Raw genomic sequence first — 15,783 nt, 5'->3', positions numbered from 1 at the left:
CAGTATGCTACTTTTCACCACGAGGGTCCAGATATGCTACTACGCAAGGTGATATTCAGGCCAGAGATTCCCCCTCCCCTTATTCACAGCTCTCAGAGGACATTATTCTGTATTCTAGTTTGGGTGAGGTCTTCCTTATGGGGGACTTCAACGGGCGCACACAGAGCCGACAGTGTGAGAGTTTTGATATGGAGCAGCCAGAGATCATGAGAGCATTAGACCCTAAGGAGTTGGGGATCAGTAGGGAGTCAGCAGATACTGGGCCAGACGCCACAGGGTATGGAGAGCATTTACTTGAGCTTGGTAGTAGACATCATCTCGTTATTTATAATGGGATGGCACGATGGCCATATTCAGGAGGTCTTACGTGCTTCCCACATGGGGGGGGCGAGAGTACTGTAGATTATTTGCTCGAACCGATCGATGGGATGCATACTATTGAGTCCTTCGGCCTTGGGAGACTTCCACTCGGTGCCGATCACACTTTTCTCAGTTTCTCACTCCTCACCTCATTACCATCACCACCTGCAGATATCATACCCCAGATGCATACTACCATACACTTCACTCATAAGCTCTCACATATTTACTCACAGCATCTGGAGGAGCACATCACGTCACTTGATCCATACGCACCCCTTGATACATTGACCACTGATATCACACGCATTCTGCATGATTCTGCTACACTCAGTTTTCCACATCACACATACACGCACCCCCCTCGGACCGGTACCATGCCACAGAACAGGTGGTATGATGATGAGTGCAGAGATCTACGTCGACAGCTACGCGATTTGGAGCCCAGAGGAGAGATCACACACAGACAGGCGCAGAGACGCATGCACACCGCTTGACCCGCCGTAAAAAGCGGGAATGGGAGGAGGAGAGATATTGGGATATATACCACCTTCTTATGAGCAGAGATTGTGCAGAGGCATGGAGGCAGATCAGAGAACCACGCTCACCCACACCGATACATGACCCTGCAGTATGGCATGGATACACACAAAGTTTATATCATGTACCCGCACAGCCGCTGATACCCACACCATGTACACCAAGACCGGGTATTTCATCATTTTTCACCACTAGTATGGTGAAACATGCTATCTCACGGTTACAGTATGGCCGCGCTAGAGACAGTTTGATCTTCAGGCAGAGCATATTATATATGGCAGAGACACATTGGCTCCACTCATTGCTCACCTCTTCAACCGTGCATTGTCGGAGGGGTTCCCTGACTCGTGGACAGAGCACACCATTGTACCTATCCACAAGTCAGGGGATCCTATGGATCCTAACACATATAGGACCATCATGATTGGGCCAGTTTTGTCCAAACTTTATGGCACGGTGATGGAGGAGGAGCTCAGCACGCTAGCAGAGAGAGAGTGCATGCGCACACCCGGACAGGCAAGGTTCAGACGGGCATTTTCTACCATTGACCATATCTTCACTCTCCGTTGTCTGATCGACCACACACGAGTGAAGAAACAGAGATTGTACTGTTGCTTTGTGGATTTCCGCAAAGCCTTTGACATGGTTCCGAGAGAGAGGCTTTTCAGACGCCTACTTGATCTGGGGGTGGATAATGACATGATGTGGGGTATTTAAGCACTATATGAGCGGGTTACTGGCAGAGTCAGATGTCCGGGAGGTATATCAGATCCCCTTGTGAGTACCATTGGTGTGAAACAAGGATGCCCACTCTCACCGACTCTATTTGGGCTATACATTGATGAGATAGCAGAGTTTATTCAACAACGAGCCGGTGGAGGTATAGATCTCAGTGGAGCCACAGTTCATATCTTACTATATGCAGATGACATTGTGTTGGTCTCAGACTCAGCTCAGGGATTACAGCAGCATTTATTAGCATTGGATGATTTTTGCATACAGAGAGGCATGACAGTGAACCTTGGTAAAACCAAGGTTCTTATATTCCATACATCAGCTCAGATACGCAGACAAAGTATTTTCATGGCAGCAGGAGGGAGTATTGAGGTCACTGGATCATATGTATATTTGGGAGTCACCTTTACAGCAGCTTCAGGGACTTTCTCGATGACACAGGCAGCTCGTGACCGCCTCACTAGAGGATACTCAGCATTGGCTCTTATGGAGCGACAGTGTTATCAGGCACACTTCCAGGAGCCCCGCACCAAGGGGTGGCTCTTTGATACTCTAGTCACTCCAGCACTGATGTATGGAGCAGCTATATGGGGGCCAGGCCTTGCCGATTATGTATGGACATTGATGGAGAGACCTCAAGTGATCATGATATCTAGATTGATTCGCAGCAAGGCCTCAGTCCCACATGACATTGTGCGAGCAGAGCTTGCCACACCGCCCATGCTAGTCGAGGCATTATTTCAGACAGTCTGCTTCCTACACAGATTTCAGGATATGGACAGAGATCGCATTGCATATAGAGCATATATGGCATCTCAGGAGATGGCTCGAGCGGGGGATACCACATCATGGTATGCACAGACTAGAGCTTGGTTTGACAGACATGGGCTGGACATTGATAGACTCCCACCTCTTCTATATGATACTCAGGCTCCCACTTATACCCTCTCTCTCTCTGAGAGGAACAGAGTCATCAGACAGGAGATATGGCATATTTATATACAGAGGACATGGGTCAGCCCTACACAGCCACTGCCATCGAAGATGGCACATTATTATACACAGTTCTTGAGCATATCAGAGCAGGGATTCATAGAGATTCCGAGATATATACAGATATATATGCCACATCGATTGAGAGTTCTTATTGGACAGCTCAGGGTATCATCACATCAGCTTATGATTGAGAGTGGCAGAGCCAGTGGCATCCCACGGGAGAAGAGGATATGCCCCCTTTGCAGATTAGAGGTGGAGAGTGAGGAACATTTTGTTCTCAGATGCCCGGCATACTCAGAGTTGAGATCTAGATACACATTGAGCAGCTCACTTCAGGGATGTATGACTGATATGGATCAGAGATCATTGGGCCGTTTTCTGGGAGAGGCATGGCACATCAGAGAGCAGAGCACACAGCGGGTCCCAGTCAGAGAGGGGCCCACCCAGACGACTATTACACAGTTTTTTCAGACAGACAAAGTAAGAGCTACTATACCAGCCTCCAGCTAGACCTCCGGGCTCACACTACAACAGGCTGAGGACCAGCATACCCGACACCACACGAGGATCCGGGGGTTTCGAACCCCACAGCCACACCGACAGGAGATCCGGAGGATTCTTGATCCACATCGACAGCAGACTGAGATCCGACGACACTCGACACATTGGATCTCAGATCTCCAGTTTGCTCTTTCTCCACCGCCGATGTACCACATCCTGCATCCAAGAGGGATCACCTGCTATTAGCGACTTCGACGACTGCTACTACATCCCAGGATAGTATATCTCCCTGCATCTGTTACACATACACATCGCACCACTTTATCACAGCCGACAAATGTTCCCCTATCACAGCCGACATTTGTTCCCCTTTTGTAGCCATTATCTGGAGTACCAGAGCTACATACGCACATACACATATACAACACTTATCACACTCACAGCACCGTATTTTCAGTTTCCAGTTTTTAGCTTTTCATTTAGCACTTTTATTTTGGATAGCTGGACCTCATCAGTTGTATCACAGTTTGTCTCATAAGCCAGTTTTGGTCTTTAGAAGACGTTAATATAACTTTCTTTCTTTCTTTCTCTCTCTCTCTCTCTCTCTCTCTCTCTCTCTCTCTCTCTCTCTCTCTCTCTCCTATGTGGTAAACTAACCGAATGGTTGAGACCCAACCCCCAAAAATGTTTTCTCAGCTTGCATGGACATTTTTTGCTAAGTACTAGCCTTCTAAATCCATTTTTCAACATTATCCAACCAATTAATTTTCAGAATTAAATCATCTTGAAAATTAATTTCTGTCATTCTGATCTTGCCCGAAATTAAATGTGCTTATCCATAATTAAACTGGCTAGGACATTTGCAACCTGGAATGGTCCCCAACCTTTGTTGACCCTTAGTGTGACATTAAAGTGATATTTAATGTGACATTAAGGTCACAAACATTGAATGTGACATTAAAGTAACACTTAATGTGACATTAAGGTAAATCAAGGGAAACATGCACGAGGATGACCGTCCAAGGTCTTGGGCGCCCGAACGGGGTTTAGGGGAGCCTAGAACCAAAGAGAGTCCAAGAATAGAAGGACTCACCAAGGTTTGACGGCTGGCAATCGGATCACGACGGGTCTGGCCAGCAATAAACTAGGCAAGGCTGGGAGGTGAAAGAATCACTCGTGCTCATTCATCCCGACTGCTTTTTCTCTGGCTTTTATGGTCTTCTTCAGAGTCATCTGTCATTGGTATCAGAGCCGACGGGTCTCGTTTTGTGGATCCGTGAAGCTGTTCGAAGGGAAGACGGAGCGGACAGGTTTTGCTCAGTTGACCCGTGAAGCCGTTCGTTTTCGGCGCCCTGGTAACAAGTCGACGGGTCTCGTCTCGTCGACCCGTGAAGCTATTTGTCTAAGGCGCCTTGGTAATACGTCATATAAATTTGACGTAAGGTTTATCTTCGCCACATCACGAATCATCTGGCGAAAAAGAGACTGTCCTTTTTATCGAACGCCGTATGCTGAATTGCGCATCGAATTCTAGCTCGCGTCTGTCTTTAAACGCATCAATGGACCACACGCCTTGTTCCCCTTTCCGCAGGCTGGCCGTTCAGTTATGTGAAACTGAAGCTATTTTTCTGGTCTCTTTGTGACCAGCCGACAGCACACCATCTTTATCTGTCCGGTATTCTCCCAGTTGAGCAGAGAACAAGTTCAGGAAAGGTGCATTAATGGCCTGCATGATCATTAAGAAGGGGACTGAATACTAGTCATTTCTGTAAAGAAGCTCCATTTCCTGCGTGACCGGTTTGGTTCGGAAGATAAAATTTGTTCCTTACTCTTCGGGTTTATTTACAAACCAGCAACAACTACCTACCATTAAAACCAGGGAAGTACTTTACTTTGTCTGCAAATTTCTTATCTTTGCTTTCCAATTCCAGTGTATTAATGGCAGAAAAAGGGAAAGAGGGAGTAATGGAAGGTTCTAGTTCTGGGGACCACCCTATGGTAGATCCCCATGAATCGGAAATGCAAGAGGAACAATGGGAAGAATTTTTTGCTACACGAGAACAATTTGATGATCTTACTGCTCGTGTACAGGCTCAGGGGGTTCAAATGGAATTTTTAACTCAAACACTCACTGAAATAAAATCTTAATTATAACTTTATTGTTAGAAAGAGATAAAAATAAGATAGAAACCTCGAATGTCCCATTTTCATCGAAAGATTTAGATGTGACTATGCGAGATCCTAAGGAACCCCACCACAAATTGAGGGATAATCCAGTTCTAAAGGATATGAAACCCCCTCAGTTTCATGGGGAGGAAAAAGATAGAAATAAAGATAGAATCTTTAATTTCCTCCAAAAATGGGAAGATTTACATAAACTTAAAAATACCCCACCACATCTCCAAGCACTGGAGGCTAGTTTAACTTTGCGACCCAAAGCATATAAGTGGTGGCGAACTTTAAAGGAGGCAAATAAAATACCTGAAACTTGGGCTCAATTTGAATCCGTCTTTTTGAAAGAATTCCTTCCTGAAAATGAAATGGAAAGAAATTGGGAAGATTGGGATTATGTCAGACAAAAGGGAAGACCCCTGCTGACATATTTGGAGGAATATCGTGAGATAATCCTCAAATTGGAAGGAATAGATGAATTTCAAAAGACGAGGATTCATTAGGGGACTAGATAAAGCTTGTAAAAAGGAAGTAAAAAGGAGTTCACCTAAGACGTTGGAAAAGGCAATTAAATTTGCATTAATTAATGAAGATAGTATGCGTCCAGGTACACTCGCTAGTCTCACTGATACGGAGCCCAAGTCTAAGGAATTGGAAACCTCAAAATTTGTGGGCAATTTTAAAAGGAAAATGCCATTTTTTAAGGGTAAAAAACAACCTTTTGAAAAGAAACAATATGTGAGGCCAAAGTTAAGTCCTGATGACTTTGATAAGGCCAAAAAAGAAAAGTTGTGTTTCAACTGCCTATCCCCTAACCATGCTGCTTGGAATTGCCCTCAAAAGAAAAAGGGGAAAGACAAAGGAAGGGATAAGGACAAGGACAAGGGAAAAGAAAAACAAATCCATGTAGTGCAGACCTTAGAATTAAAGGGGCATGAAAAGTACAAATCTTTAGAGGTCTTGCACATGGATGTACAACACAAGTGTTGTATATCAACTTCTATGTGGCAGCATACTTTTGGGCCACATGATTTAGTTAGAGTACATGGATTGATAGCTGGAAAGAGGGCTAGAGTCATGATTGATGACTCTGCTACACATAATTTTATAAATTATGCACTTGTCAAAAAATTGAAACTTCCCCAACAAAAGAGTGAGCATCAATATGTTGTTCGTATGATGCAAGGCCAAGACAATAAAATATGGGATACAATGGTATCCAATTTGGAAATTGAGATTCAAGGATATAAAGATAAACTTGATTTCCAAATTATGAACATGGAACGAGTTGATATTGCTCTAGGGAGGGAGTGGCTATGGGGATTGGAACCATCCTTAAAACGTAGTTACCACCATAATACACTGGAATTTGAAAGGGATGGTAAGACTTTTGTCATTCAAGGTGAACATGAAGTATCTGATAATCCTTTGTTGTGTTCTACTGAAGTTCACAAGCTGATAAAGAAGAAAGTTTGTGAGGTATATATGTTATGGTCTCTTCCTGTACAGAACACTTTTACTTTCTATAATATAAAGCAACAATTTTCTTATGTTTGTGAGTTGAATGTAAATAATGAATTAAGTAGTTTGTTAGATGATTTTAAAGATGTGTTTCTTTCTGATTTACCAAGTGGCCTTCCACCAGATAGGGGTGGCATAAATCACCCAATTGACACAAATAAGGATACACACCCTATTTCTAAACCACCTTATAGGTTAAGTGAAACACAGCACCAAGAAGTTGAAAGGCAAATTAAGGATTACCTTGATAAAGGGTTTATTCAACCCAGTAATTCACCTTGGGCTTCACCAATTTTATTAGTAAAGAAAAAAGATGGTTCTATGCGACTTTATGTTGACTATAGAGCACTTAATAAAATAACGGTGAAGAATAAATTTCCTATGCCCAGAATGGAAGATCTTTTTGATCAATTGCAAGGGACAAAATTCTTCACAAAGATAGATTTAAGATTAGGCTATCACCAAGTAAGAATTAAGGCACAAGATGTTCCCAAGACAGCATTTCGTACTAGATACGGGCATTATGATTTTTTGGTGATGCCTTTTGGCCTCACTAATGCACCAGCTACCTTTATGAAGCTGATGAATAGTGTTTTACGGCCCTATCTAGGACATTTTGTAGTAGTCTTCTTGGACGATATCTTGATCTTTAGTAAATCAAGAGAAGAACATTTGAAACACTTACAATTAGTATTCCAACTGTTAAGAACACATTCCCTTTATGCGAAGAAAACTAAATGTGAATTGTTTGCACAAGAGGTCAAATATTTGGGGCATATTATCTCGAAAGAGGGAATCAACATGGATCCAGAAAAAGTAAGGCCAATTATTGAATGGCCATCTCCAAGGAACCTGGAAGAGCTGCAGATCTTCCTAGGTTTATCTGGATTTTATCATAGATTCATTCGAGATTATGCCAAAATAGCTGTTCCAATGACAAACCAACAAAGGGAAAGGAAAGAGTTTTAATTGGGGAACAGACCAAAATGAAAGTTTTCAAAAACTTAAGTTAGCTATTGCTACAGCTCCAGTACTATTAATTGTGGATCCCAATAAACCATTTGTGGTTGAAGCTGATGCCAGTGATAAGGCGATAGGCGCAGTCTTATTACAAGAAGGTCGACCAGTTGCTTTTGAAAGCAAGAAATTAGACCGTGCAAAACAGAATTATTCTATTTATGAAAGAGAGCTATATGCAATAGTACATGCAATGAAGAAATGGAGGCACTATCTATACGGTGCCAAACTTTTGATTTTATCGGATCATGAAAGCATTAAGTGGCTTAATGATCAACCGGATTTACATGGGCGTAAAGCCAGATGGACCAAACTCCTTCAAGAGTTCAACTATGAGATAAGATATAGAAAAGGAAAGTATAATATAGTAGCTGATGCACTCAGCAGAATGCCCATCATTAATGAATTGAGTTTTACTCAGTTCACTTCCAACTTGTCTGAATCCTTAAAAGGGAAATGCCAGGTTGATCAGGCATATTTCAACATATGAAAAGCAATAAAAAATGGGGATCCAAATGAAAGTGCTTCTACTGAGAAAGGAATATCTGAGGATATTCAACAAGGAAATGGAGTATTAGGGGTTGCTCAAACCGGATTCAAGTGGAAGAATTTTACCATTGATAATGGTTATTTACTCTACAAAGGTAGGGTATGTGTCCCGAAAGATATAGAAATAAGGCGCCAGATACTCTTTGAGTGTCATGATACCCCTAGCGCGGGACATCCAGGAGTTAATAAGACTTATAGTCTTATTAAAAGGCAGTTCTATTGGCCTGGAATGAATAAGGACGTCCTTGACTATGTGGTCAAATGTAATAAATGCCAAGTTAATAAAGCTGAAAGATTGAAAATGGGAGGACTTCTCCATCCACTTGAGATTCCTTCGGGAAAATGCGAGAGTATCTCCATGGATTTTATTGTTGCTTTACCCAGAACACAGAGGGGGCACGACTCTGTGTGGGTGATTGTGGATAGGTTAACCAAAATGGCTAGGTTCATTCCAACTTCAACTAATGTTAAAACACCAGAATTGGCTAGATTGTTCATAGAGAACATATACCGATTGTATGGCCTTCCGGCAAATATAGTTTCTGATCGGGATAGAAAATTTGATAGCCAATTTTGGCGTGCGGTATTTAGGAAATTGGATACTAAACTTAGCATGAGTACGGCAGATCACCCGCAAACAGATGGGCAAACTGAAAGGGTTAACCAAATTCTTGAAGATATGCTTAGGGCATATGTAAGTAAAAGGCAAACTAATTGGGAAGAGTATCTACCGATAGCAGAGTTTGCATATAATAGTGCCAAGCACTCTTCCACTGGATATAGTCCATTTATGTTAATGTATGGGTTTCAACCCAGAGCTCCTTTTGCAGTAGGACAGCATAAGGAAAAGGTTCAAGCAGCCAAAGACTTTTTGGAGGATATGAATAATATGTTAAAATTTGCTCAAGAAAATATTAAAAAGGCTCAAAATCGAGCTAGAGCATATGCAGATCCTCACCGAAGAGATATCTCCTTTGAAAAAGGAGAATTGGTCTATCTTAAGGTGCCTGAACAAACTAAAACTATGAAAAAGAGACAATGTCCAAAGCTTTCACCAAGGTATTGTGGTCCTTTCATAATACTTAAAAAGGTGGGAGAATTGGCTTACAAGCTCCAACTATCTGCTGGTAATAAAATACATCCAGTTTTTCATGTAAGTAAATTAAGAAAGAAGCTGGGTGATTTGGATAATCTAATCTTAAATGATAATATTGAGGAGCTATTAAATGACCAATCTAATCCACATGAACCAGAAAGAATATTAAATGTTCGTAATAGACAAACAAGGAATACTATTTATCAAGAATGTTTGGTTAAGTGGAAAGATTGTTCAGAAGAAAGCTCTCAACATGGGAGCGAGTAAGTACTTTAAAGAAAAGGTTTCCCAATTTACAGTTAGACCTTCCAAGTATCGTTTTCGAGGACGAAACCGATTCTTAAGGGGAAGGAAATGTGACATTAATGTGACATTAAAGTGATATTTAATGTGACATTAAGGTCACAAACATTGAATGTGACATTAAAGTAACACTTAATGTGACATTAAGGTAAATCAAGGGAAACATGCACGAGGATGACCGTCCGGGGTCTTGGGCGTCCGAACGGGGTTTAGGGGAGCCTAGAACCAAAGAGAGTCCAAGAATAGAAGGACTCACCAAGGTTTGACGGCTGGCAATCGGATCACGACGGGTCTGGCCAGCAATAAACTAGGCAAGGCTGGGAGGTGAAAGAATCACTCGTGCTCATTCATCCCGACTGCTTTTTCTCTGGCTTTTATGGTCTTCTTCAGGGTCATCTGTCACTTAGATTGCCATTAATTAATTAATTAATGCTAGTCCCTAGTATCACCACTAACACTTATTGGCCAAACAATTGTGCTAGGGTCAAAATTAACACCAATTGACCCCCAAAGCCCAGCTGGCATAACTTATCACAACTTTTGCCTTTAGCACCCACTGCATCCTCGAGGTCCTTAGCCTGTTACCATAAAATAACTGCCATGTGCATCACATGTGCTAAACAACCTTGCACATTTGATTAATAACTTAATCAAATGTTATCAATAAGATTTAAGCATCTCATTTTATGTCCTCCTGACAAACCTCCACCTTGAAATCCTTGCAATCGTCCTCAATTACACTACATTGTGCCAAAAGAAAAGTATACTACACTAGAATTTCCATAAGGCATCATAGTCACAACATTAGCCACTATTGTTCAGCCACGTCACATGCCCCAAATCTTGCTGAAATTTTTCAGCCAACATAAACATCAAATAATACTGAAAATTAAACCAAAATTGTTGCTAGAAACCCATTGGATGCATCCATAAGTCATGTTTCTCAACTATTCTAACTTCACAACCATAATAAAGCATATTCTTAGCATAAACCATGGTTGAAACTGTCAATGGCATTTACTAATATGCTGTTGTCCATGGAAACAGCTATAAACCATTGAAATTTGAGCATAATCTGATCATAAATTGATCACTTATTGATCTGAGAACTAATCACAAACTACTACAAACGTGACCTCAATTGATCAAAAACTGAGTGCAAAAACTAATCTGCAATCGATGCAAAATAGATGCAACACTGATCCCAAAAGTAACCATAAATGGTTCTCAAATTGATCAAAAACTAAGCTGAAACTTATCAAAAGTTAATCTCAAAACTGAGGCAAAAGCTTATGCCCAATTGATTGTGAATTTATCTCAAATTGATGCAAAAGTATAGTCTTAGAGCCGTGGTAACAACCATACTCATCTACATACATCTCACACTGACTAGTACACTAAGTAGTGATCCCGTGGCAAACATACTGTCAGCATAGTACCTTAGATGCATAATGAATACATCCCAGATCCACTATATACGAGAGCTATCCACAACTGTAGAAGTGGAGGTGCTACCTTTCCCTTGAGCATTAGGTAATACTTCGGATCACTGTTCTGCTGAATCTGACTAAGCTCAAACCGAAGTTGACTCTAACGAAAAGGCATCTAGGTAAAGCTGCAACAACTGAGAATGGTTTGTCAAGTCATCCTCTTCCATCCATTTTGAATCCATTGGTGAATAATTCTGAAAATTCAACAAATATCTCCTGGAAACTTTTTCTATAACCTCTCTTTCCTTATGTGCCAAAATCTGCTCAGGCACCAAAATATCATCCAGTTCCTCAACCTCAAGCTGAATTTCAGCAAGTATATCCTCTAGCACATCACCACAAAAAGGCCTCAACATTGATTTATATATGCATTAGGAAGCCTAACCTTCAATTTGCAGTCTCATAGGTGAACAAGTTTAAGCATAGGCCAAAGATCAAGCATGGGTAGATAGTGAAGCCTATGTGGTACTTGCCATCTTGGCTATTTTATCCCAGAGGTGTATCATCAATGGTTTTTGCTTCATGCTTATTAGCCCATGCATATCATTGTTGAGTAAGAAGCAATCCACTATGGCCACTTCTAGTTGTACAAGGCACCTTTCATAGCTACAATTAAGTGTCTTTGGCTTAGATGCCTTTTGGCTGATTTGGGTGTTGGTCAATCATGTGCCACCACCATCTTTATTGACAATCAGAGCACACTCGCAGTTGTACAAAATCCAATGTTCCATGCACATACTAAGTATATCAAGGTGCATTATCATTATATCAAGGAGAGACTCTTTGTAGGAGAGATCAGCTTGGCCTATGTGCCAACACAGAACAACCTTATAGATATTTTCACAAAGGCTTTGCCTTGTAAAATGTTTGAAGCTTTCTGCAAAGCTTTGGGCTTACCCTTCTTCATGAATTGATCATAGTCCATTGGGCTTGGCACTTCCCTATACGTGAGTGCCACCTCTTGTTCACCCCATCACTCCCAAGGGGAATTTGGCACACTTAGGACTGCCAAGGTACTTTTTTCTCTTTTAAGGAGTATTTTATCTTTAGCCTTGTACATATACCTATTCTCTTTTAGGACATACTTAATCTTGTAAATCTTCTCTATTGATACTACTCAATATACTGTGTTCTATTCTCTCAAGCTTCTTCTCCACATTGTGTGTGTGCATTCTTGCAACCCTAAATCCAATATCACCATCCCTTTGTAAAAAGGAAGGCTGGTTTCACTTACTATGGAGTTGTGAATTGGACATGGAAATAGGATTTACATTCATAGGCATGGCTTTCATTGCATGCCAACTTGCCAAGGCAGCAAGTATTGATGTGCCATGACTAAGGATTACAGAATGTATTAGAATCCAATATGAATATTGACATATTCAAAAAAAGAGTTTACCTCCATGGCGGCTGCATGTATTGGAGAACAGAGAATGGACTGCACCTTTGATGTTCTCAATTGTCAGCTCTATGGCCTCAATCCAAAAATCACTGGCACGCTGCTGGCTACTTTAGAAACTGGTTGTGCCACATTGAGAGGCATGCTCAACAGAGTTACTGTTGCCCAAAACAAAAGAATTGAGGCTGCAAGCAAGGAGCACTTGCAGCAAATGTATTTAACAAAACATTTGTTGGACCATCTGTGATCGCATGAATTATGATAGAGAAGTGATGATTGCACAACAGAATACATTTGGCATCATTCTATGGGTTGAAATCAGAAGTTGCCAGCAATGAATATCAGCAATATGACAAGCAGCATAGGGGACCAATGATCTGTCTATTCATCCTCATCCACATCTCCATCTTCATCCTCTTCTTCCTCAACCTCAAGGAGGGGAGAAAGGCCTTGCCAGCAGGGCTCCCCACAGACCGCATGGATCTACCAGCTGATACCATGATGAAAACACCGAAAAGAAAACTACACAAAGACAAGGACACTTGGAACCTGAGACAAAGGCCAACAATAAAGCATTATGTCATTTCATCTGGAGGAGTTACGTACATAGACAGAGAGATGACAGTTGCATGGATGCCTCTTGGCATTACGCGTCATACTTTGGATTTATGTATCGAACAATACCGAATCCATCAAAGACTTAGAAGGAAGTTTCAGTTGTCCAACTGTCCAATCACGGAAAGTGCCTAAAGATGCTCTTGCTCGTCATTTAGAATTACCTAAGTTTGCAAATGAGCCAAGGATCATGGAATAAAAGTCGTCCTAGGTACAGATGCTCTTAGCAGAGCATCCCATTCTAAGGGCCCCCACAAAGCTTCGGATCAGCTGAGATTGGTCGTACAATGAACAAATAACAAATGGAAGGCTCAAATATATGCTTGAAATAAAAAGCCAATTCACAAACCTTTTAAACTAAAGCGTACCTACTCATCTAATAGTGGAAGATAGAAACTCGTTTTCTTTTCCCACTGATTGACAGGCCCCAATAAAAGTGGCAAGTAGAAACCCACTTTCGTTTCCCTCGATTGGCAAGTGTGCATCCAAAGGCAGATCTGCTTGGTTTGTGTTGTGTCACATTCTTCTAGATTTTACACAGAACAGACGTGTCAATTTGTTTAACCTGATCATCAATCGCTTGGTACGTCTTGCTATCCTAAGAGCCAGACATGGAGGTGTGATGAAGCGGGTCTAATGAACAATTGCAACTTCTAATCTGGCCTTCATAATCCGTTAACAATCTGGATTGGATATCTTTGTACTCTGCTTTGTTAAAGGCCAAATTATCAAGCACTAATCCTGTTGATTGACTTTGCTGCAGGGGACAGGCATAACAGTAGGAATGGTGGGAGATGGAATAAATGACTCACCTGCTCTAGTGGCTGCAGATGTTGGCATGGCGATAGGGGCCGGCACGGATGTTGCGATTGAGGCAGCAGACATAGTTCTGATGAGAAGCAATCTGGAAGATGTCATAACAGCCATAGACTTGTCCAAGAAAACATTTTCCCGAATCAAGGTGAACTATGTGTGGGCCCTAGGCTACAACCTGCTAGGATTGCCCCTCGCCGCTGGAGTGATGTACCCGTTCATAGGACTCCGTTTGCCACCGTGGGTAGCAGGAGCAGCCATGGCCATCTCGTCAGTCAGTGTAGTTTGTTCGTCCTTGCTCTTGCGATACTACAAGAGGCCTAAGCGGCTGGAATCCCTCGTTCATAAGCTCCGGTCTGGTCAGAAGAAGGCTGCTGCCACCTGATCATAATACTACAAGAAACCTAAGAGGCTGGAATCTCTCGTTCATAGCCTCAGATCTGGTCAGAAGAAGGCTGCTGCCACCTGATCATAATACCACAGAACGGGGCGCAAGACGTACAGCAATCAGAAAACACACAGCCTATAGAAGGTATATGAGTCTCATTGACGTCTCGGGTTCAAACCTTTGGGGGAGACCAGCGTCTGCTGGTAGCTCGATCTGCCCGTAAGGGCATGATCTGGCGTTTAGACCAACCCGGAATACAAATTTATGGAGGGTAAATTAGATAAATCTTTGAATTTTACTTATAGGTAAAGCTTATCATTCATGTCACTTTTTAAGAAAAACTTTAGTTTTATTACCTTACTAATTTGTTCAAACTTTAAAACTTCACCTCAAGTTAAATTTAGCTAGTAGGGCCTATGGCACAATAAATATTTTTATTTTTTATGAGATGATAGTTGAGAATGCACTTCTCCCCCCCCCCCCTCTCTCTCTACACATGCATGCACATATAACCAATGGGTAGTAATAGCGCTTGTAAACAAATTTAAAGGCATGACCTTGCTAAGAGCTTAGTAATTAGGTGAGTCTTGCAAAACATAATATTGTCAATTTGTACCTTGATGCATGGACACCCCATGAGTTGGTGCATTATTGGTTATGTCTCTAGTGATAACAAAAGGAGTATTACTATTGATTCCTACTCTTCTCCCTGATATTGTCGTCTACCCCCTCACATTGCCTTGATAGGGACAACTACTGGGTTGTTGAGAATGAAAGGTAGCAATAGCATTTTGTACCTCACCGTGAAGACACTACACTAAAGCCTTGGTTTGAATCAATGGTAGCAAATGTTCCTAGGTTGGATGTTAGTGCTGATTAGACAACGAAGAATATGCCGATTACACAAGTAGAATCTTTCTTTGATAATTGCCATACTAAAGACCAAGTCACCATTTGTTTAGGCCTTCACATCAATTCTTGAGAGACCTTGACTAGCCAAGTAAGCTTATGTTTTCTAATCATTGATTAGTTAAGCTGGATGTTTTGGCAACAATGCAATAGTGATCCATGACTCAAGTCAAACTCCCACATTTTTTCTCACCTTAGCTCTTTTAGAATGGTAGGATTGTGGTTACATTCACTTGATCAAAACTTTAATTTGTTGCGGGGCATTGTAGATGTGTAAATTCAATGTACACTTATTAAAGGAAACTAGAGGATCTCAACTCATAAGTTACAAAATAAAACACAAGTTCGCACACCCAAAATTTCACAAGACAAGCTTTTC

The 15,783-nt window shown here is 41.6% G+C and overlaps 1 protein-coding gene across 2 annotated transcripts in view; it reads left to right on the top strand.

Annotated features, from left to right (window-relative positions):
* LOC148031417 (putative copper-transporting ATPase HMA5) overlaps nucleotides 1-14,882 on the top strand; it is a 49,573-nt gene extending 34,691 nt beyond the window's left edge. The window contains exon 7 of one of the 2 annotated variants that reach the window (XR_015691895.1): nucleotides 14,058-14,195. Coding sequence is in view for 1 of the 2 variants with exons in the window: in XM_087684960.1 (XP_087541086.1) it covers nucleotides 14,058-14,492 (435 nt within the window). In the remaining variant the exon portion in view is untranslated. Of the gene's footprint in view, nucleotides 1-14,057 lie in introns of both variants that reach the window. The other variant, XM_087684960.1, reaches the window with a different exon arrangement.
* The last annotated feature ends 901 nt before the right edge of the window (nucleotides 14,883-15,783 follow it).

The sequence above is a fragment of the Lygodium microphyllum genome, chromosome 9 (assembly GCF_053477565.2).
Source record: "Lygodium microphyllum isolate KBCC chromosome 9, Lygodium_microphyllum_v1.1.10, whole genome shotgun sequence".
NCBI lineage: Eukaryota > Viridiplantae > Streptophyta > Polypodiopsida > Schizaeales > Lygodiaceae > Lygodium > Lygodium microphyllum.
This window is presented reverse-complemented; position numbering and strand designations above follow the sequence as displayed.